Source organism: Crinia signifera, chromosome 2, assembly GCF_055691185.1.
Source record: "Crinia signifera chromosome 2, ASM5569118v1, whole genome shotgun sequence".
NCBI lineage: Eukaryota > Metazoa > Chordata > Amphibia > Anura > Myobatrachidae > Crinia > Crinia signifera.
The window spans coordinates 243,448,457-243,472,448 of NC_139218.1; the positions used below are offsets into that span (position 1 = coordinate 243,448,457).

At 44.5% G+C, this 23,992-nt stretch overlaps 1 protein-coding gene across 2 annotated transcripts in view; it reads left to right on the forward strand.

Moving 5' to 3' along the window:
• The first annotated feature begins 485 nt into the window (after window positions 1–485).
• ATP2A3 (ATPase sarcoplasmic/endoplasmic reticulum Ca2+ transporting 3) overlaps window positions 486–23,992 on the forward strand; it is a 128,757-nt gene continuing 105,250 nt past the window's right edge. Inside the window, exon 1 of one of the 2 annotated variants that reach the window (XM_083174137.1) lies at window positions 486–1,137. In XM_083174137.1, the coding sequence (XP_083030263.1) occupies window positions 1,020–1,137 (118 nt within the window). In that variant the 5' untranslated portion in view covers window positions 486–1,019. Of the gene's footprint in view, window positions 1,138–1,380; window positions 1,415–23,992 lie in introns of those variants that run through there. The other variant, XM_083174138.1, reaches the window with a different exon arrangement.

Genomic DNA, 23,992 nt, shown 5'->3' on the forward strand with positions numbered 1-23,992 from the left:
GTGATTCCACATTTCCTCCGGTGATCAGAACAAATAAGGAATAATGTATTAATTAAATAATAAAAAGGTTTATAATGGTTCAGCTGTTTAGCAGACTGGCACCAAAACGACTGGCAGAATGAGCCCGCGGTGCCCCTTCTCGACCAGCTCCAGTTGAGTGCCATGCTGGCTAACCTAGTTAGGCCCCTGCTTAGTAGCCCAATAAAGAGCCCTGATTTTAATTAGGACTGCCTACATCTAACGATCACAGCAGGAGATCATAGTGTATCTGCCTAGTACACACACACACACTATATGGTGACAGTGCTCTCACATGTAAATATGTGCAATTGCAATGAGGTATTTTCCATAGCAGCACAGCTGTCAGTGTCTTATCTCCCCATCACTGTTGATTTGTATAGTAACTCCTTCCTGACTGCATCGCGCCTCCTGGCCATAGTTTGCATTTAGCAAGTGCTCAGCCGCATAAGAGGAAGTAAGATGCGAGCAGGGAGGGAGGGGTGCTCTGCTCATATCTATACGGCGCTAAGAACATTTTCCACAGTAACATTACCCAGGGCTAAATCTTTAAAATGCTAATTTCAGCTTAGCGAGGACCAATGGGCAGAGGCACGGAGGGTGACGGGGGCAGGAACTGTTTGGGTGCCGCAGCCAACCAATCAGGAAGCCTCAGGTAGCGCAGGATAAGCAGTAAGTTTTGTAGCTAGCAGCAACTTTAGGTCCCACACTCCAGCCGGAGAGACCCCCGTCACCAGCACCACTAGCAGCAGCAGGAGGGAGCGCCTGTCACCGGCATGGCACAGACATGAGCAGCACGGGCGGGAGGAGAGAGCAGCAGTCCCTGTGCAGGAGGCTCACCTCTCACTAGGGGGGAACTAGGTGCAGCGCCAGAGGGACACACGGCGGCTTCCCCGACCGAGCTCCGTAGATCTCTGGGGAGGAGAGCAGCAGCAGCAGTAGTGACCCGCCGCAGGAACCCCCATACCGCAGCCTAAGGAGAGGAGGGGAGCACAGCCAGCATGGACAGCGCGCACGCCAAGTCCGTGTCCGAGGTGCTCCGGCACTTCGAGGTGAATGAGAGCTGCGGGCTGAGCGCTGAGCAGGTCCGGAGGAGCAGAGAGCAGTACGGACCGAACGGTGAGTGGCAGAGCGGGCAGCACCTCTCCCTTATACATGTGGCCCCGGGTCTCTCCATACAGTCCTTACTCCGGAGTGTCACTTCTGTGTTTGTGTCTGTGGGTGTGTAGGCCTGTCACGGATGTCTAGTTACACCCTACTACATGTTCCTCTCCTCTGCTTGTAGGGATTGCATGGATTTATAGTTCCCCTGCAGCTGAGTAGCCGCACGTTGCCTCACTGGCTTTAACCTGCTCATCACTTGTGACCCATGCAGCAATGCATCACAGAGAGAAAGGTGGGCACTGGGTTCTTCGGTTACAGTATAGATGATAGACAATGTCTAGGTTGACCACTAATGGTCAACAGTGACAAGCTTATGGTTGACAGGCAAGATCGACAGTCAAAAGGTCGACATGTTTTTTTTGTTGTCTATGTAATTGGACGTTGACATGGACACTGTATATATGTAATGCGTCCCTTGTCGTGGCTCACTTCGCTCATCATGCTTCAGGCACAGGGCCTCGCTGCAGTTGGAACACATATTCCCACTCTATGCCAACTTGGATAGTAAGATATGAAAAACCACCTTTAAAAAAAATAAAATAATGAAAAACGTATGTCAACCTTTCTTGTGTTGACCTTTTGGCAGTGTCGATCTTAGGTATGTCGACCCTTTTCTAGAAATCAACCTCTTCACTCAACCTACACATTGTCTATCCACTGACTGACTGTGTACCAGGCGCTTCATGGTCTAGGTGACATTATTGAAACCTTTCACCCCCGTGACCTTTTATGCTGTTAGAGCTGTGTCATCAGTGCATCTTTTGTGCCGGCTTACTGTATGTCACTGCAAGTCTGAGCAGTTGTATTGCCATTGTTACGCACCGCAGAGAAAGGTGTGAATACATGGTGTGTTCTAGCTTAGCTTTCCATTGGTGACAACACATTGCTTTTGCAGTTTCAACACAGAAATTAACTTTAGATGTGTTTTTTTTTATTTGTCAACAAAAAATAATTTAATGGTGCCCATACACGGTGCGATTGCCATTTGCGATGTGTGCTCCTGTGGACATCCCATCGCACAGTTCAAAAAGTACATGCTGCACATACTTTTTGAACTAGCTTCGCAAATAGCATGCAATTATTGCAGCGTGTATGGGCACCTTTTTTTCAGTAATAAGTATTGGCCATCTGACATCTTGCACTTTCACATGAGCTGTAGGTTTCTTTATCCCTGTTTTATTTTATTTTATTTGAAATGCCACACGCATGGTATTGTAGCTTAGCAAAAACGTCAGTAAAATACCTGACATTCTTTGGTAAGCAATGTTGGATTTTAGTAATACACAGGTACACATGTTCAACGATTTGAAGCTATGCTTTTTTTTTTTTTTTAATAGAATGAATGAAGACATGGAATAATTGCATATATAATTTTCATCCAACAAGATTGTTTGCGTCATCTTATATTTAAGCTTAGCTGCCGTATACAGCTATGATAGGTTTAATTGCACTGGAATTGGTTTGTTATGCAAAAAGATCTAACCATAGCTCTTATGCTGTCATAATAACAGGTGCTGTAATGAATAAATTGAATTTACAGTTCTAAGTTCTACGTCTATAGTATAATTATTCTTGTATATGTTCAGAACCTTAAGCTAATATTGCAAAAAATATAATGTATGTAGGAGTGCTGCTCACTTCAAGCACTTGTTCTAGCACTAATTACTGTAAAGGTGCCCATACATGCACAGATTTTACTGTACTATGCGTTTTTGACTGTACAATGGTTCTATACAATTTTCCTGCCAGAATGCGATGTGTATTTTGAACCGTGCAATGCGATTTTAACCCATTTTTGCACTGTTAATTTTCTGAACTTTATTCTGTTAAATGTCACCCACCCCTTCAAAAAAAACCTGCCCCCCGCCGGACAGCAGCCCACACCCCCCTTCCCCGTGGCCATGAATGCTATCTAGACCCCCCCTTCCGCGCCCATGCATTTACACCCACCCCCCCCCCCCCCACCCGCCGGCGACAATGATCAGCACCCCCCCTCCCTGCTAGCGGGGTCCAGCACTCCTGGCAGTGTTGGCAAAAACATCCAGAGGACACCTGAAAAAGAAAAATTAGGAGAACTTAACAATACGCAGAGTGGACACGCAGCTCCGTCACTCTGGTCTCCGTGCAGGCATCGCATCGTATGCAGTACAAAAGTACATACAATGTAGTCCAAAAAGTACGTGCTGCACATACTTTTTGGGCCATACAATATCGGACTCCCGGGAACGCACATCGCATCGCTTCCGCCCATAAACACGCTGCGATTATTGTACATGCCATGCGTTTTGTACTTTAAAAGTACAAAGCGCATTCGATAATCAGTGCATGTATGGGGCACCTTAACACCTTCTAGCAAGTGTTGCTTAGAGGTGATGTAAAACAGAATTACAACTGGTAGCATTTCATAACTAAGAAAGTGTGTATTGTATGGGCTGTGGTCATTCTTATAATTAAAGGTGCAAAAATATGTTGCATATACAGTATGTGGCTGAAAACTGAGGTCATGTGCTGTTGAAGGGGGGGGGGGTGTTATGTTCTCATACTGTATTTGCTGGGTCAGTGATGCAGAACCAGTTAAATCCACAGGAATAACACTACACAGTTGCATACATTACACTCATACTGTGTCTGTTTTGGAAAATGGATCTCATTAAGAAAAATTTGGAAGTACATAATAAGAAACTTCTAAGTCAGTGGTTCCCAAACACTATCCCCAAAGCACACTAAAAGCTGGGTACACACCAGCTGAAAGATATAAATATATATCTGCAGCTCAATCTATGTGCAGATATATCACTAGACTGATAGGGCAGTGTTACAGTACATGCGCCTACCCAGTTGCGCTGTCACTAACCGCTGGCTTGTGCAGCTTGTGTATGGGAGGTTGGCGAATCGCTTGTACACATAGCACAATGCGCCAATATATCTTTATATATGTGGCGGATCAGCAATTGAATTGTCGTATATTGGCCAGTATGAAACAGTCCAGGTTTTAAGGATGGCCATACTTAAGCACACGTGACTTAGATAGTACCTCAGTTATTTTGTTATAACTATCTATGCTCATGCATGGATATCACTAAAACCTGGACAGTTAGGAGTTTATTTACAAAGATGGGAGTTCTATTTAAGATTTTGTTGCTATGGGCAACCAATCAGATTATATTATCTTCTAGAAGGCTCTAAATAAATAAGTAGTAGATTCTGATTGGTTGCTATGGGCAATTGTCCATCTTCAATAGAACTCTCATTCTAGTAAATAAACCACTTCGTGTTTGCCTTGAGGTCAGGTCCGAGGTTAGGAAACACTGTTCTAAATGATGATTTTCCTGAATACACGCAGCATTCTTGACTGCTGGTTGGCATATAGCTGTAGCTTTCTAAAATTATTCTGAGTGTGGCCTGAATACAGTAGGTTAATTTTTCACTGGTGCATTACTATTAATACATACAGTTCTGCCCTTTTCATTACATTTGATATTGCTCTCCATATGTCTTATGCAAATTTGTATTTTCTCTGAGAATGTTCCACCAGGTGTTTTCTTGTCAGTCTCTCAGTCTTCTGGCAAAATGCTCATACATCTCTGCCACCTTGTGTTTACCCTATATTCTCAGCCCCCCATTTCTATTAATACAAAGGGATTGAATGCACTTTTATTGCACATTTTTTTTGATAACCTATTACAAGGAATAATTCATAAAGCAAGGTACTAGTGCCCACCGGTCCTAATTTACACCCCCTGAAAGGGGTGATAATTTTAACCAAATTTGGTGGAGAATTGCAGATTGATGGGTGGGGAAGCGGGGGTACTTGTTGCATTCTGCAGCATGGCTCTCGCTAGCAATAACCTCCCTCGCCCTGTATGTACATAAGACAGAGGACATCACTAACAAGCTGCTGGAGTGTGCCTCATTTACAATACAGCTCTGACATCTGTCTTTGGCCAATGCGTCTTATCCACATCACTATGTGAATACACTGTAACGCACCGTTTCATATGCAGATAGGGCTGCAGTCACACAGAGTATAGGCATTGTGCATATCCTTTTAATCAGCAAGGTCTGCTTGTGTGTCTTAAGTTGTGTACACACTGTGGGATATTGGCTAATGGAAGATTTTGGCTAAGTGCACTAAGTGATTTTGATGGTGATTTTGACTTCATAGCCCATCCGAACATCAATAAACCATGCATGCGGATGATACACTGTGCGCATGTGCGGGGCCCCCTTGCACATGGATTGTGCAGAGGGTAGCCTTTGCTGCCCGTACACCAGGAGACTGACAGGTACGGGGCATTTTGGGGGGGATCCCCAGTGTTTCATGGGCTTGCCCACAAAAATGGTGGGCGCACCAATAGAAACGCTGGACGGGCCCCAGCGAATGTGGGTGTACCCCTGCCTGTTTAGGGCAGGTGCATGACGTTGACACCCACCCTGAAATCTCCATATGAACAGCTGCCTCCCGGGTCAAGTGGCGGCTGCGAGCGATGGGCAGAGGAGGAGAATTCCTTTGATGGTTAGTAACTATCGAAGCATTGCTCCTCTGTGCGGATGTGTACACATCTGTTTGCAGCCTTGCAATCTGCATTATGGTGATCAGCTTTTTCAATGCATTTACTATGTTTCTTACTTTTACTCACACGTTTAAAACAAGTAACTTGTACTTGAAATGAACTATGTTGCAATGCAAGGAGTGCAAGTAAACTTCTCTTTACATGCTGAATAAATACTGGCTGCTTTGCATGTAGGCCACAAATCCTGGGCAGCTTTATTTTTATACTGCAACCTATATCGGATTTTTGTACATACCTACTCCCATCTAAATCTGACTGCCCTGTAGGTGGGGCAGATTTGCCCCACCTACAGTGAAACAAGTGCAGAGTTATTTATTTTTCTTTGCTTTCATCTCTGGATCAGCCCCTTAAGCTGTGTACACACGGTACACTTATCGCTTGCAATATGGTCGCTGAACGACCATATTAACAGCGATTTTGGAGTGTGCACCAGCGATAAATCGCCAGGTCGCGCTCCCGTTTTCAGTCCCTGAATGGTTGCTGGTCGGTGGAGCATGCTTCTCCTGTCCAGCGACTTCCACTGCCTCTTCTCCCGGCAGTGTGACATTTTCATCAGTGAATGAAAATGGGACACTGATCAATATATTGCTAGCGATCATATTGCCCCGTGTGTACGCACCTTAAGTCTATTATCCATCATCCTTATTAGGGTGCACTTGTGCACCCTGATAAGGATGGAAAAGATGCAACAGATGCTCCTGGAAATATGAGTATCTACACGTCAGTTCTGCTCTGCGTAGTCCACCTATGTGTTGACGTGCCCTCGCAGCCCATTATGCCCAAATCTAGATGAGACTGAAGGGTTTGTTGTATTATGCTTACATAATGATACACAATAAAATGCATGGAAGTCTAAATCACCATTAAGGTCCATACACACTGGACGATTATGCCCAGCGTGTATGTTCAGTGTTGACCGCTGTCATCACTGGGGGGAAAGCCGCTGGTGATGTCAGCAGGGGGGTTCGGGCGGCGTTGCATAGCGCAGTGCTATTCAAAGCTGCTCATCTGCTGGTATTACCAGCAGACGAGCGGCTTTCCCGGCGATGTTGCGGGAGCACGCAGCAGCACACACCGCTCATCGCTGGGCCATACACACTGGGAGGCTGTGAGCTGAAAGCCACTCAAACCTCCTGTTTTGAGCGACTTTCAGCTCAGTCACCTAGTGTGTTATGGGCCTTTAGTTGTGCGCACTTCAGACCTGCTCACTAGGCTGCATTTATTTGGAGCCTAATGAGCAGGGTAACGCCTCTCTATGCTGCGAGAGGATGTGTATGCATACACATCTGCTGGCAAACACCTGCACCCAGGAAGAATCCTTCGATGGATGATTACCATCAAAATACTTATTTCCTCAGCCAAAAGGACTTACTTTTCGGCTGTATGGTCTTCTGAGAACTGGGGGCGCCCACCCTGAGCAGGCAGGGTAACGCCTGCATTCCCTGGGGCCCCCGCAGAGTTTCTGGAGTATAACCAGAGTATCACCGAAGGCGCTCACTGCAGGGGGCTGCACATGCGCATTAGTGCCAGGTGCGCAGGCCCCCACCATCAACAGAGGGGCTGAATTCACTGCTTTACCAGCCGGTTTGAATCAGCCCCTTGGTTATGCAGCATACACCGTACAAGAGTATGCATGAAATATTCAGTCCCGGTATGTTCTAGCGTTTAAGGTTTTTCCGATTATCACTGTAATACATACAGTATGTGGGAAGTTACTGTAGAATAGTGAGTTCTAAATGGCTGCAGCATAGTGTAATAAAAGGGCTCTTGATGAAGTAGACAATTATGTGTGTGTCTCTCCTACCTACACCTTCTATGTGGGCAGGTTCGGTGACTGTCTGCCAAGGTAATTTAGCAACAATGAAGCTACTACAAAAGCACTATAGATGAAATGATACAGTATTACAATAAGATTGTATCGCGTCTAGTAATTACTCGTGTTCTTAGGCAACCAATGCAATTGCATATAAAATATTTTTTCTTGATGAAGTACAGCTAGTGTTGTATAAGTTGAAGTTTAGGAGTGATCGGTCTTAGAGAATGTGTGTGTGTGTGTGTGTGTGTGTGGGGGGGGGGGAGTTAGTGTTGCTTTGGCAGTTTGAAAGAAGCCATGGGATTGACCAATAATGTTGTGCCTGGCACAATAATGTTTTGCCCCGTCAAAATATTTGCACCCATGACATGAATTGGGAACATCTTATATTGGGACCATAGTTTTAATTAAAAAATGATAGTTGATATTGTACAAGCAACTCTATAAATGTTGTTGCATTAAATTGTAAGTATTAAAATGCTGGATAAAAACGGGAACTTGACTTTCTCTGCATATCTATTTATTTGTGTGTGTGTGTGTGTGTGTGTGTAACGTGTGACCTAATCACTGGTCAGCAAATTCACATCCTGGGTGATCGACTGCGCATGTTTATGGTTCATAGTGAAAATACGCAAGACACCAGCCTCCTTCTTCCTTTTTTTTTTTATTTTTATTTTTTATCTTCATAAGCCATGTGCAAGCTGACTGAACAGGTATCATAATCATAATTTGGGGAGACCATTGGATATCTATTGCATCACTGGTAACCATCGATGGACACTTCTGTATCACCATTAATGACAACCACACTGATGGCCATCCTAGCACTGTCCCGTCTCAACTCCAGTCAAGTGTAAAATACAGGAATTTCCTGAAAAGGTGTTAAAGTCCAGGGTCTGACCCAGCTTGGAACATCGTACAATGTTCCAAATCCAAGGTCCGAAATGGGACTTTTGTGTTAAAGTGGCAAAAGTGTATGTATGTACTGTGTATTTGATCGTGTTGGTAAGATCTAGTAGGCTGAAGTGTTTCTGTTGTATTTAAGGCTTCTAAATACAGGTTATACCAGACTATTGCTATACATTTTTTTATTTAGTTTCCAAGGATCCTTGAATTTTGATTCCCCCCCCCCCCTTTTTTTTTTTTTTTTGCAGTTTGAAGTCTGCACCCTAATCTAAATGTGTACTGGTTTGCATGTGCTAATTTCCTTATAAGCAAAAAATACATTATATTTGGCTTCAAAGTTATGCCTTTATTTGCATTGCAAATAATTCTTGGAATGTGTATTAACCATTCCACTCTGTGCACTATATATGTGTATGCCACATAGTGTTTGGAAGCCAAGTAATTTTCAAATTTGTAGAACTTAAATGGACAGAAAACGTTTTATAACATAACTATACTGTAATATTGGTACATTGTGAAATAACTGAATGCCTTATAGAAATACAATTGCCAATTTATATAGATCATATTTGCAAGTGTTTACCTGTCGCCCTACCCGGTAGATGCCAATGTTAGATTGCAGTGTGAAATACATCCTTCGGCCCTGCTGCACATTTCCACAATGGCATGATTGGCTGGAAATTGCATTGTTGCACCTCCTACAGTCACCTGCTCTGGGCAACAGAGCAGATCTGGGAGCCAGTCCTACTCTCTCGTGAGTCTACGAGACCTCCCCAAATTTTGTAGGGTGTAACCAAATGTTTAATTGTGCCCGATCTTCTGTCTGTCCGATATTCAATTGATAGTTTTTATTGTGCTCATTATTATTTGGGTTTTGCCGTGCCTATCTGCTAAACCCAACCAAACTCATGGGAGTGACGCTTAAAGTCCTGTCTGAGTACTCTCATGGGTGACTTCACACATTTCAGCTCTCACCGCTGGGGATAGTGATCTGAAATGTTGTGCTCTTGTGCAGTATGTAAAATGCTGTTAATGTGTAAATGTGCACACACAGAAGGCTGTCTTCTTTATTTACTACTCTGAAGGGAAATTCTTTAAAATGACAGGAATAGGGAAAGCATTCTCCTGACTCATCTGTTGCCCACACCATACACCTCCAAGCCCACACTAGATACGATCTCTGATTCAGAGATGTGGATGCCAGCCTCTGGTACAGGTTTCTGTAGGGAATTTCTTAATTGAAGCCACGGCAGCAGGATTTGTTTGCATCATCCTGCAATTCAATAGACACTGCCCCACCAGAGTGTAATCCTGTCCTGCAAAATGGTGCGAATATCTTGTGAAAGTATTGATCTTCACACAGCTGCAACTCGCTCGTTCTCCATCAAATGATTTTCCCACTGTGTGCTGTCTGTGCATAACGCTGACTCTTCCCCAACAGGTACCGGCTAATCGAGGCCAGCACAAGAAAACAAATTGATATTGAGCGCTGATTGAATTATCCTGCACTGGAGCCGTACCGTATAAGGGGGATTACCAAAACCCCTTTAGATGTAACCAGCAGAATAAAGAGCTGTGCTGAATATTATATTCAAATTTATTAAATATTGAACAATATTGTGGCCAACAATGGACAAACAAGACTTACAACATATACTAAAATTAGTTTATCCCCATCTCTGTAATCATGCATGCAAGGACTGAGATTTTTCCTGTTAAGGTGGTGGGGCTTGGCTTGCAGGTACCTCTGATTTCCTCCGACCGCTGGTACAGTCCTACCATGCGGTCATATCCAAGAATGTATAGTGTAGTGTATGTATTAGTGTCCAATAATAGCCAGGGTATCCCCTTGTCCTCTATGCGTTTCTCCGCCTTAAATATTTCTCAGCGGATTCCTCAGGAGGTGTAATCGAGGCCAGATCTGACTTCACATACCCATACCTCCCAACTGTCACGATTACAGCGGGACAGTCCCGATTTTCGGGTCCTGTCCCGCTGTCCCACCCGCGGCAGGCATTGTCCCGCTGCGGGGGGTGGCAGTTGGGAGACCCCCCCAATCTAAGCGCACAGCGTCTATTCTCGTATGATAATGAGGTTGCGGCTAATTAGCATAAGCCGAGCCCTCATTTGCATACACCCGCCCCCTTTTTCGGGCGCTCGCTATTTCCCCAACACAGAAGTTGGGAGGTATGCACACCCTCCCTGAAAAAGCCTGGGCACGCCTGCGGTTTTCCTGAAATGTCCAGTTTACCACCCAAAAACGGCAACTTCCTGTCAAACTGCTGCTGGGTTGTGAATAGTCTCTGATTTTGTCAGTATGCCGACACGCATGTACAGTTGGAGCCCCTGTCAACTTTGTTCCTTAGGTCGTTGCTCACCATGGCTATCCTATTGTTCTGAGCAGCAATATGATACATAGAACAATACAGTAGGGGATTAGCATAGTAATCCACTTAATCTAATTAACAGGCTAAATGAGGAGGGCTCCATCTGTATGCTGCGACCCAGACATGTGCAGTCATTTGATAAATGGTTGATGTGGGAATTCGCACAGCAGAAATCTGGTCTGAATAACCCCCAGTATGTTTTATACAGTTCAATGGAAGACTGAGGGGGGAAAAAATAGCTATTTAAGTCGGCAGTATAATTTGAACAGACTGGCAAATGGTGTACTGCAGGTGGGGTTTGATATGTGCAGAGATTTAGATCTTGGCTGGGCATATCCAAAATTAAATCTAAATCGCAGTGTTGGAATAAAGCTGGGCACGTGCTCCCTTGTCATTTTAGTAGATTATTATTATTATTATTTTTTTTTTTACGTTTTAGCTGCCCTGGACACTGTAAATAATTGCTGGGCTGGCTGTCAGTCAGCCTGTAATCCCTCCCTTGTTGGATGTGATCTGTCAGGATTGGCTCCCCTGCACATGTGATCTGTGCACAGGAGCCAACATGCGGATATCTCCTTCCTGCCTGGCCCACCTTCCTGTGGTGGTCCACAATGATGTCGCCCACCCCTGAATAGCGCAGCCTGCGGTCGGAGCCCGGGAGTTAGAGAATCACTGCCAGTGGGATGCTGATGCATGCCGGCTGGACTGTGACATGTGGGGAGCGGCTGAGGTGCCGGCGCAGGAGCCCAGTCTGGGAGATTAACTTCCTGGTGGTCTTCCTGTACTGGTCTGGTGGCTTGTGAGTTATGAGTAGTAGCTCAGCCTCAGGCTGTTCAGCTGCACATGATAGTGCTACTGCTGTATGGGGAGAGGGGCTGGAGCTGTCATGGCTGGAGCCCCCCATGGGATCAAGCATGCAGCCCCTGTGCCAACAAGCACAAAACTCCTGGCATCAGGCGTGCATGTAGCTCCTGTCAACTAGCATGTACGTAAGCGGCACTTATGTGACATAATATGTAATGGGGATTATGGCATGTGGTATAATAAGTAATGAGCATCAGTGTGGGGAATAATGTGTTATGGGCATTATGGCCTGTGGTATAATGTGGCCATGCCCGTATTGTCATGTAGCCACTCCTAGTTTCACATGACCATGCCCCCTCACAACACATGGCCACACCTACTTTTGACACGCACTTCTAGTACCACTAAGAAATTATTTCTACTTACGCCACTGGGTACAGCATCCTTTTTGAGGCCACCCTTTTCTAGAAACCTGCTCACACAATGGCACACTCCCTTTATTATCAGTCCATGGTTCTGTCCGATTAGTATTGCAAGCATCAATATGTAAACTTTACCTAATATTCAATGTGGGTGAGTAGTCAAGTTTTGGGTACATGTTAACCCTTTCAGGTCCAGCGACTAGTCAAGCTCAACAGCCCTAGTAGCAGATCCAATGGTGAGCCACTTTAAAATAAGAACATTAACATCGTTCAACATTCAATGTAGGCCATTTTTTTTAATAAAAAAACAAACAAAAATAAATTACAATTAATTTAAACATTTAAACCAGACACTTATTTTGAATTGCACAAAAATAAAAGTGGACAACAAAGGGTTAAAGGTCTTCTGTTCTATTTATACTACAGGTTGAGTATCCCTTATCCAAAATGCTCGAGACCAGAAGAATTTTGGGTACTTGTGTAGTTTCACGGCGCCACTAGATCGCATGCTCCAGTTCATTATTCCACTATCCACTAGGGCGTGGAGTTGATTTTATATAGTGCAGCGAGCCACCGAGCCCGAAGCGTGGCCTGCGGACATGGAATTGCATGCAAATGGCATGCGATATCGTGAGTCGCTGTGAATACATTCCGTGTCCCCTTGCAGGGCTTGCCAAGCTTCGGGTCTCGGTGGCTTGCTGCGCTCACCGCACTATATAAAATCAACTCCACACCCTAGTGGATAGTGGGGTAATGAACTGGATAGTAAATCACATGCGATATCGCATGTCAAATCGCATGCGATCTAGTGGCGCCGTGAAACTACACAAGTACAGAATTTTGGATAACTGATTATTCCGTATTTCAGAATATTTTAATATTTCAATGATGTATTTTGAAGTATCTTGCATTTATGCTGTATAAACACATCAACCACATGAAATACACACAAATATATCTTATTTGTTCACAAAATAAGGCTTTAAAACATGAAACAAAGTTTGTGTACCATGCACTGACTTTGAATGCTAAGCAATCATTTTCTTGCACATATTGAGGGCAGGATGCTGTAAAATCCACGCCCCTGGTCCGCCACACATCGCCGGCTACTGCGGAGATAATTATCGCATATGCTGTAAAAAGGTGCAATTTTTTAAAAAGTTTTATAATTAAAGAGAAAGGGTTTTACTTTATTGTTCTCCTTTTTTGTAGCTTTTTGTTGGGGGAGGGGGGGGGGTTGTGAGGTATGCATTTTTCTAGTAGAACAAATATGAAAATGTTTATAGCATATCATATGGTGAGGTTTTTTTTACACAATCATGTAGATTGAATCCATTTAATTGTGCCTAGTTATTACTAATAATTTTGAGAATTTCGCTCATGGTGTTTTTGATCAGTGTGGCTTTTCATAATTTTTTTTTTTTTTTTTTTTTATACTTTCAATTGACGTTTTTTTTTAATGCTCCTTTCAGAATACTGTAATACAAACCATTGTTTTCCATATCATGAAAAGTACTATGACAGTTACATCCAGATAAGTGGTATCTTATTACCCAGCATATACGCTTGAGAAATTACAAGTCTACTAAACATTGTACATTGACCTGGTTTATCGCCATCTGTCTTCCCATGCTTTATAATCCTTCTGTTTGTTAACATTATAACATGAACCGCTGCATGCTCAGTTTGACAGATGTCCTAATGTACTCTACACATGCATTATTCTACTACTTGTAAGACCATTTACTGAGGTGATCCGTGATGACTAAAACTGGTTAGTGTTTTTCCCAAAACCATATAGTTATTCAGTTCAGTGCTGTCCAAGTTTTTTTGTCCAACTTTTTTTTTTTTTTAAAGGCTAATAATTGGTGTAGTATACAGTGGTAGATTTTACCTATGGACTGAAGCCCCCCAGTAAAATCTGCCACCATACACCGCATTATTGAAGCCAGATGCAGTCTAATGAAACTGCACTGGCTTCTCTGACTGGCAGTGGCTCACTACCTGCCACTACTCTCATGTAAAGGCAGTCCTATTCGAAAATGTTTCCTCCCTCCTGGACTGCCAGTCTAGGCTGTGATTAAGCAAAGAGCCTTAGGATGCCACTCCTGCCTTGCCGTGCAGCTCTAGCCGGCTTGTATGGGCTGCAACCGTTAAAGGCTTTTGTGCATGTGCAGTATAGTCACTGGGACTGCGCATGCGCTGGGTACCCTGTCAACTGCATTATATAGGTGCTGGGACCTTGGACAGCGGAGTCCCGGCAACTCAGCCACTGGTTATATGTATTTGTACACACTTGCCTGCTTCTTGGACCTAGTCCAAAGGGCAAATACAGGGGACATGATGACACACATGGTGTTCACGGCACGCATCTGTGACCGCGCCTCTTACCCGTGTGCTGGTGCATCCTGCAACACAAGTCCCTGTTCAGGGCTGTTCCCAGTCATTCTCAGTGGCAAGGTGTGCATGACGATACCCTGGGGCCTAGTCGGCGTCCCACGCTGATCCCAAGCTAGTCCCACGCTACATGGGCGCCTCCATGACACTTGCAGTCACATGTAGGTTTACTCCAATGATTTCCCTGTGACCTTGTTACTCTGACTTGTGCACTTGATCATGTGATCATGGTGTGTGTGCAGGTACTTCCTGGGGTTGATTAATGCTGCGACTTGCAGCCAATCACAGACAGGCACTTCCTCATTGCCTTGAACAACTTGTCTGATCCCTGAGTACTCCCCAGAAGTCAGTGTTCTAGGCTCCAGGTTCCCTGTCCCTTAGTTACCTGTGAAGTGCAGGTACCCCTCGCTGCCCCGAGAGCCCCCCTAACCCAGCGTCCCAGTTCAGTGTAGGTATATGTGCTTACATATCCAGTGTTTACAAATTTATGTCTTATTGATATACAGTAATGTGGTTTTAGAGATTTATATGTGTTTTTTTGTGCTGCTTGTTTGTTTTTAATAAATTGTTATTCGTCTTGTTCACCTTTAAACGCCCCACGTTTTTCTTTCTTATTCTTGTGGTTTGTAGAGGTTGGCAATCGTCTTACGTGGTGGCTGCAGGGTGGCAAGTTACACCCCTCTAGTCTCTAGCGCCAAAGACAATTTTTGGTATTAGAATTAAAGGGTGTCAAAAAGCTATATATATAGAAGCTCAGCAGCACTCAAGGATTATAGTAAATAACGAATAAAGGCAGGTAATGCAGCAACGTTTCGATTCATTACAAATCGTCGTCAGGCTTAACATGCAAACACTCACCTTATATCCCCCATCCAAAGTGAACGCTGGCTCACGTTTCCCGCGACTGTCGGGTCCCGTCACGCACGCACGTCATGTCCGCGCCCAGTACCATGGTCACCACAGACGCAGCGTCAGCTGGAGCACCATGGCAACCGCCGCATGAACATGACGCCGCAATGCGCGGCGAATCAGACAGCGCAGTATACGTAAAGACTGGCAACTTTAAAAATAAAGGTGGATACACAGACTCGTATAGTACTGTACAGCAATACATACTGTAATGAATAAATATCAAGTACAGGTAATGTGACCTAAACATAGAAAAAAACTTTTTTTAAACAGATCAATATGACAGTATATAAGAATATGCGAACCCTGCAATTGCTGCAAAGTACCCATCTACAATAGAGCTAAAAGACAATACATTATAACCCCAGATGCTCGTTGAGGCCGTGTGGAGACATTGTCCTAAGACGGTGAATCCACCGTGCCTCACACTGCAGAAGAGCCAATGAACGATTACCACCGCGTAGTCTTAAAGGAACATGATCAATGATCAGGTACTGTAAATTGGCCTTTCTGTGACCAGCCTGTGCAACATGCCTTGCAACAGGCTGGTCACTAGTGCCCGCTAGTAATGCCGCACGAATGGCCGACCGATGTCCTGCCATCCTTTCACGGAGCGTCCGCTCCGGGGTCTACAGCTGGCACCGGGACAGTATTCTCTTATCGGGAGTGCCTGGCCGACTGGAAAGTGTATATGTATATGTGTGTGTGTGTATATATATATATATATATATATATATATATATATATATATATATATATATATATATATATATATATATATATATATATACACAAAGGTTAAAATTTCAGCAAAGTACTCTACGTGAAACAGGGTGTCGGGACAACAGGGACTGTTCAGAACTTCATTGTAATTGGTTTTAATGTTCCTTGGTGTACTGAATCCATTTTTACACCAGCCCTGCAAACCTGGATTTTTGCATGGGAGCGCGCAAAATCCCAGGTTTGTAGATTATTACAATTTGTAAATCTAGCATTTTTATTTTGTGTAAAACAAATCCAGGTGCAGAATTAAAATAGAATTATACATTTTGTAAGTCTTCGAATATTACCATAATCCTCACTTTCAACAAATCCAAAAGGACCACTTGCTAGCCGGGCCAAAAACAAATTTGAAAAGCATTCTTACTGCAAAGCAAGGATGCTTTTAGAAGTGGAAGTGTTAATAGTTTAGCAATTAACAAAATGCAAAGTGAATGAAGAGAAACCTAAATCAAATCCATACTTGGTGTGACCCTACTTTGCCTTCAAAACAGCATAAATTGTTCTAGGTACACTTGCACACAGTTTTTGAGAGAACTCAGCAGGGAAGTTGTTCCAAACATGCTGGAGAACTAACCACAGATCTTATGTGGATATAAACTTGCTCAAATACTTCTATCTCCTCTTGTAATGTCAGAAAGCGAAAAAATGGGGCTACATTTCAGCAAGAAAATCAGAGAGTCACCGCCGTGCTTCACTTTTGCCTGCAGACATTATTGTACCCCTTTCCAGCACTTTGGCGAACAAAATGCCTTCTGTTGCAGGTAAATATTTCAAATTTTTACTGTTTAGTCAATCCGTGCTTTTTTCTGTTCCTATGTTTTTGTGCATAGTTGAGTCGCTTGGCCTTGTTTCCACGTCAAGGGTTTGGCTTTTTGGACACAATTCTTCCATAAAGACCACTTCTGGACAGACTTCTAACATAGTGGTTCTAAACCTTGGTCCCCAGGACCCCCACACAGTTCATGTTTTCCAGGTCGTGCATTTTTATAATGTGACAGTTGGTGATACAGAGGGCAGCTGCTGGTGACCTGGAAACGTGCATTGTGTGGGGGTCCTGAGAACCGAGGTTGAGAACCACTGTCCTAATAGTAGGTGGGGGAACCTAGGTCCTTTTGGTGTCTGCTAGTTTTGAACTGATTTAACTGCTGGATATCTTCTGATTTGAAAGAGTAGTAAGCATGATGATTAATTTGATGCACTATGTTTCAATGAACAACCACTGCGTCAGCAGTCTTCAACATTGCATGTTTCTTTCTGCTACTTCAATAGAGCTTGAAAGGCACCTGCATAAAATTCCAGTTTTTGACATTTTTGCCTTGGAGGGACCTTCCTAAATCAGTATAACTACCCTGTGTCTTGTTGCTGTGCTTAATCCTGCCATGGTGTATCCTGTGATACAAAATGGTCTTCCACATCCTTACCTTTTGTATCCGAGTTTGGCTGCTCCTCACCTAGTTTTAAGCCTCCTACTTTACACCACTACTTCTGTTTCAGTTAGTGACTGTTTCAACCTTAATATGAAAATGATTTATCATTTCTCACCTGTTGATGAGAATTATTATCATTTCTCTCCCCCCCCCCCCCCTCCCCCCAATGGCATTTTGGTAAGACAAAAAATGAAAAAATATACATACATATAGGCTCTCCTCTCCTTCACTAACAAAACCCCAGCAGCGCCCACACCCCTTCCTCACTAACAGTGAGTATTGCATACACCTGTGCTGCTGTTCTGTGATGGGAGCTGTGTCAGTGAGTAATGTAGACACCTGTGTTATGTGGCCTTGTACACTCACCCTTTCCTTCCCCTCATGTCCTGGTATATCGGTTTCCTGGAGGTTGCCTCCATTCCCGTCCTGCAGGTCTGGCTGCACCGTGATGATGTAGTCAGTATGTGGTCTTCCTCCGGGGCCTGGAGAGCAGCAGTCTCATCCCTGGGATAGTTTCAGGCCTTGCCCAGGAATAGACTCCACAGGCCTTCTCTACACAGCTGGCTATCCACCACTCCTCTAGCCCTCAGACGACGAGTCCTTGCGTTTCTCCATGGAGCAGCATCGGGATGCCGCCGAATGTGCAAAAGAGATGATGTGTGAGCCCCAACTTTAAGCAGCATTGTGGCCCCGGGAAGCCAAAGCTTCCATGTTTAGCATTGTGGCCCTGCTTCTACTCCCTGCTGCAGTATGGTCCCCTCTATTAAGGGAGGCAGACATCGGGGATGGCTGGATCCAGGCCCAGCACGTGTGGCTGCTGAGTGGAGCAGCTCTGTCATAAGCCGGCTGCTAGGCACCGAGCTATGTGACCATCAGCGCACGGAGGGGTATTTAGTCCGGCCCCTTACCTGTCCCTATCTCCTCCTCAGTCCTGGATGCAGCCAATATTTTGTCACTGCAGCCAGTGTGGAAGTCAGTGGCATCACTATATTGCCATTTGCCAGGAGCCGGGAAAGGGGGGCTGGCGGAGGCGCCTCCTTAATGAACTGACGGAATGCCCATTCCGTCCCACTTTAACCCACCTGTCAGCTTAGTCAGCCTGCCAAATGTGTGGGCTCCGGCACCCCCCACAGACCCCGCTTGTTTCTGCCGCATGGTAGCTACGCCACTGGCTATGGTCCAGTGTATAATTAACCAATAATACCAGTCTCCCTTGCTTTTGTGCAGGTGTACCTAGAATAATTGCTGTTTTTGAAGGCAAAGTGTGGTCACACCAAATTTTATTTGTAATTGGGCTTCTTGTCTGTTCATTCACTTTGCATTATGTTCATTGGTAAAAAAAAAAAAAAATTAACTTAACAATTTTATTTTTAAAAGCATTCTGTACAGCATTGTTTCTACACCTGCCTAAAACGCTTGCACAGTATTTTATATTGTACCAGAAAGGTGGTGTTTATTCATCCTAAAAAAAAAAAAAAAAAAAAGTCACAAACACTACTATCAGCTGTCATTGCCAATGATATAGTCCAAAATGGGTGTTATATGATCTCATGTGAGTAATGGTCAGACACTTTTCAGGTAATTAGTGTCCAAATTGGTATGCAAATTCCAATACATATTGGTTAATCTTTCCTGATTATTTCCTATAGCCCACACTTAACACACAGTATATTGAGCAAGTCAGATGGGCTCTGTAGAGGATAAATGAGCATTTAAGGATAAAGTCACGCATCTATATGTGTTTGCACAATGAAAACGTGACCCTTTACCATGGGTTTTGTTTGTCTTGCCTCTGGGCAGGTGAAGCAAAATCATCCAATAATTCTAGCTACCTGCATCAATTGAATTACTCCCTCAGGGACCAATTGGCGATGCGACAAATAGAATAGACTGTGCTGCTGTATTTAAGTTGTGCGTTAAAGTATGTAAATGTGTATATAATATACTGTATGTGTGTATTCTACTCAAACACTGACACTGAACTGTGGAGACCTAATTCTTACACTGAAACTAATTCCACATTGTTAATAATACCACATTCTCATCCGGTACAGGAAGACATTGCATAAATAGAACACTAAAATGGGAAAAGCAAAGAGTGACCGTTCAAAGAACAATTCATTTTAAGCAAAACACGCAGGTCCTCATTCAGGTTAGTTGCAGTGCTGGCCCCATATTATTATAAGTCATGGAAATAGGGCACCACCAGGGTTTGTCATATGAAAGCACTAGCGAGTGTCTCATGGTTGTAGTTGTGTGCACAGCGTGGGGGCCCATGAGCACTGCATAGACTGAATACATGGCTTCAAGCCACTTGGTATCTACCTTTTTTTTTCTGCCATTTACCGTACAGTCTAGAAGTTGTTGTGTGTTTTGTTTTTTTTTTATATTATAATGGCACAAGACCGACGCGATCCTCACGATTTCAATGTTAAAAAATATTTTAACATTGAAGCCTATGGGGAAATCGGGGGCATCGCGTCGGTCGCGTCGGGACCAATGTTAATGGTCCCGACCGACGCGATGCCCCCGATTTTGTACCTTTGCCGGCAAAATGGACCTGATTTCAAAGGAAATCGGGTCCATCGTGTGGATCGTGTACCTTAACTTAAAGGTACACGATCCATAAGATTGTGGCCGTGCTAGGAAACAAGTACCAAATTCTGTTTCTGGAATATGTTTATTATATTACTGCAAGTTGAGGATTTTTTTATGTTATTTACTGAAATCAAGTTTATACTACTACAAGGTCTAAACCGAAAATACCTTTCTGTGTATAGGAGGACATAAGTGTGACTGTAAATCGTTTTTACAAAGCCTTCCTGAGTTTCAGAATGGGAAGACCTTAAGAATGTTTGAAGTCTTTGTTTTTGTAAACTGGAAAGTATGGGGCAGCACATCAATTTATTTTTATAGAGTTTACTTTTTTTGTTTGCTTTTGATATTTTACATCCCAAACCTCCACTTTTTGTAACTATTTTAGTCCCCCCCCCCCCCGAATTACTGGAAATCCTTCAAGGGAAAACAAAGCTTTCCTTCACTCTTTTTTTTTTTCTTTTGCTCCTTCAGTAAAGGATAGTTTTCTGATACCACAATAAGCTTGAGAAGGCTTTGCATTTTTCCACTCCTTACTGCCAAACCAATTGTTGAAAGATGAATAAACACTTATGCTGTCAGAATTTTGGCTTTCCAAGGGAAAAAGGGAACCTGGGCCAGACAACAATGTTTCCTGTAGAAGCTGCCAGCCAATCGGGCAGCCTACGCCTGCGTCATATATGTGAGTGGCCTGCCTCGCTGAACATGTTGTAGTGTACATTCTCTCGGGAGGTGTAATCTGGCTGCCTCGGAATGTGGCTGCACAGGCCATGCCTGCAGTCTGGGGAATCCCTTTGTCTGCCACTGAAGGAAATCTCTGGCTGCGTCAGGTTGTTTCTCCTTCCTCTTTTCAGACTTGCCTAAAGAAAGGGGGGTAAAAAAGTGGGGGAATCCTCAGGAAATTCTATGACCTTTTTAAGTGGAGCAACAGTTCAGTACTGCACACATATATATGTAGACTTATTCTTGCAAAATCAGGTTATTTATAGATTAGCTAATTGACTTTTGGATTAACAATAAAACACTTTTTTTTTTTATTGTGTAGGCTTCCCAAAATCACCTTGCTAGTAATGGTATAGATTTTAGTGTTGCCATTGTAGGGTATGAAATGCCCACTTGCTGCCATTTTTGAGCTTTTTTTTTAATTTAGCTGCAGATCAGTGTTTAAAAAAAAAAAAAAAAGGTCTCTTTAATGGGATGAGTAAATTTTGCTGTATGTTAACTTACAAGATTTTTAAAATTGGAAGGTGCAAAAACGACATATTTAAGAGCATACCTTATGTTGCGGGGTGTGGATCGTATTGTTGACCCAACTTAGGTCGACACCGTTGGGTTGACAGGCAGCGAGGTCGACATGGGTGATGGTTAACAGGTGTTTAGGTCGACATGGGACAAGGTCGACATTGGTTTAGGTCGACAAATGTGTTAGGTCGCAAGATCGACATGGGTTTTTTCACTGTTTTTTTTACCCGAATGTCGACATGGACACAGTTGGAAGTTAACCGCAGCCCCTCGCTGTGCTCGGCACACTATTTTATTCTCCCACCATGCCCTAGTGCTGGGGTAGCCAACTCCAGTCCTCGAGAGCTACCAACAGTTAATGTTTTCCAGATCTCTTCACAGAATCACAAGTGAAGTAATTAGCTTCACCTGTGGATCTTTTAAAATGTTTCAGCTAGTAATGAGTGCACCTGTGCAGCAGCTAAGTTGTCTGGAAAATGTGAACTGTTGGTAGCTCTCGAGGACCGTAGTTGGCTACCACTGCTCTAGTGGATGGTAGGGCATGAAATACCGCCTGACGGCACATGTCGGCTCAAACAGTGAAAAAAACCCATGTCAACCTAAAACCACGTCGACCTAGACACCTGTCAACCTAAGTTGGGTCGACAATACAACCGTGTCCCATGTTACTTAACTTCTATGAACTTTTTAAATCCTACTTTCCTATGTTACTGGCCAGGAGGCTCCAGGAAATTGGATACCCCTTCCCTTTTCCCAGTTCAGCTGCTCACCCCGGTCTCCATCCACCGAGATGGAAGGTGTGGGGGCATTGCACAATTCACGCTAAGTCGTGTCATCGGAGCTCTGTCCCCCACTTTACAATGCTGGTATCTTCAAATAAAATTATTACATGCAGGGCCCTCCCTCCTCTTATTTTATCCCTCCCCTTGTCTCATCCCCTCCCTGTTGGTCATTGTAAAATGATGTTCTATATACAGAAATTATTCCGTTTTATATGTAATAATATTATAGCTGCCGGACCGCGGCTATTTTAAAATAGCCACGGACCTGCTCTGAGGCTGAATGCAGTCGTGCAGGGCACCGCTGCCTGTGCTGCCACTGGCCTACCAGGATGGGGAGACGGGGCTCTGGCACCACTGCCTGCTCTGCATCTACCAACGACCAAATTTGTCTTCCTCTAGTCACCATGGCAACCTGGCCCCAGTGATTTGTCGAGCCCTGACATAGAGATGCATCCTTATTCATCCAGCCTTAAGCACACCACACAATGTGAGATGCCTGGTGTGAGTGAGCAACCTGGTCCTATGCAAATCCTGCTCATTCACAACATAATGACTGCAGGTTTAGATTGATATGACACTTGTATATTTTATGTGACGAGTCTGTATACAGAGTAGAACAGATATTGCATTGGGTAAAAAACTACGGCTGCTGCATTATAGCACTTCGTTCACTAATTCAGAGATTTGGGGCGGGATGCATTAAAGGAAAAATGCGGTTAAAGACCCTGTTATCTGGGTTTTTAACACCTTTTGATATGCAGGAAAACCCGCACACCGGCATTTTGCTGCGGGGGGGTATTGCCAGCAAAAGCATAGAAGCCTATGGGTTTCATACCGCGTCCCATGCCGCCCCGTACCGACCACATGGACCTCTGCCGCTCCCCCCTCACCATATATGTTAAGAGCAGTGGTCTCGAACCCGTCGCTCACGAGCTATCGGTAGCTCGCAGCAGCGATTCGGGTGGCTGGACCACTGCTGCCCACCTGCCCGTCTCTCCCTCCCTCGATTCCCGGCACTAGTTCCGAGGGGAGGAGAGCACATCGCGCGTCTCTCCTTCCCCTCAGTGTGTATGCCTGTGACTGGGTCCCCATCAGCCAATCAGGAGCCGGCGCGCAAGCTTTGATTTGCTGAAGGCCCAGACCCAGTCACAGGGAAGTGACAACTAGTGAGAGATGCGCAATGTGTGCCTAAGAAGGGGAGATGCAGCGGCGAGACCCACGTGTGTTACCCAGCATGGGGCGGACAGGGAGCCAGGTGATGAGAGGGCGCCCGTGAAGAGATGCGTATCTACACACCGGGTGCTCCGGCGGTGACTGACTGTCAGGAGGACGGCGGCAGATCAAAGGAGGACGCCACAACGGGAGAGAGTGACGGGCCGGAGCCTGCATCTGGGTCAGTTCTGAGGTACCATCCCCTGGTCATCCCATCCACCCATCCACCCCTTACCCACCAACGCTTACCGATCACAGACTTAGAGGTGCCTCACCTGAAACCCCAGCAGGGCTCATAGAGACACTGTGTATGGCACTATTGTGGGCATATCTGGCACTATTGTGGGCATTGCTGGCACTGTGGGGGTATACCTGTCACTGTGGGGCATGCTTGTTCCTTGCACTGTGGAGGCATTGCAGGCACTGTACGGGCATTGCGGGCACTGCAAGGCATTGCAGTCACTGTGGGGGCATTGCTGGCACTGTGGGGGTATACCTGTCACTGTGGGGCATATTTGTTCCTTGCACTGTGGAGGCATTGCTGGCACTGTGGGGGC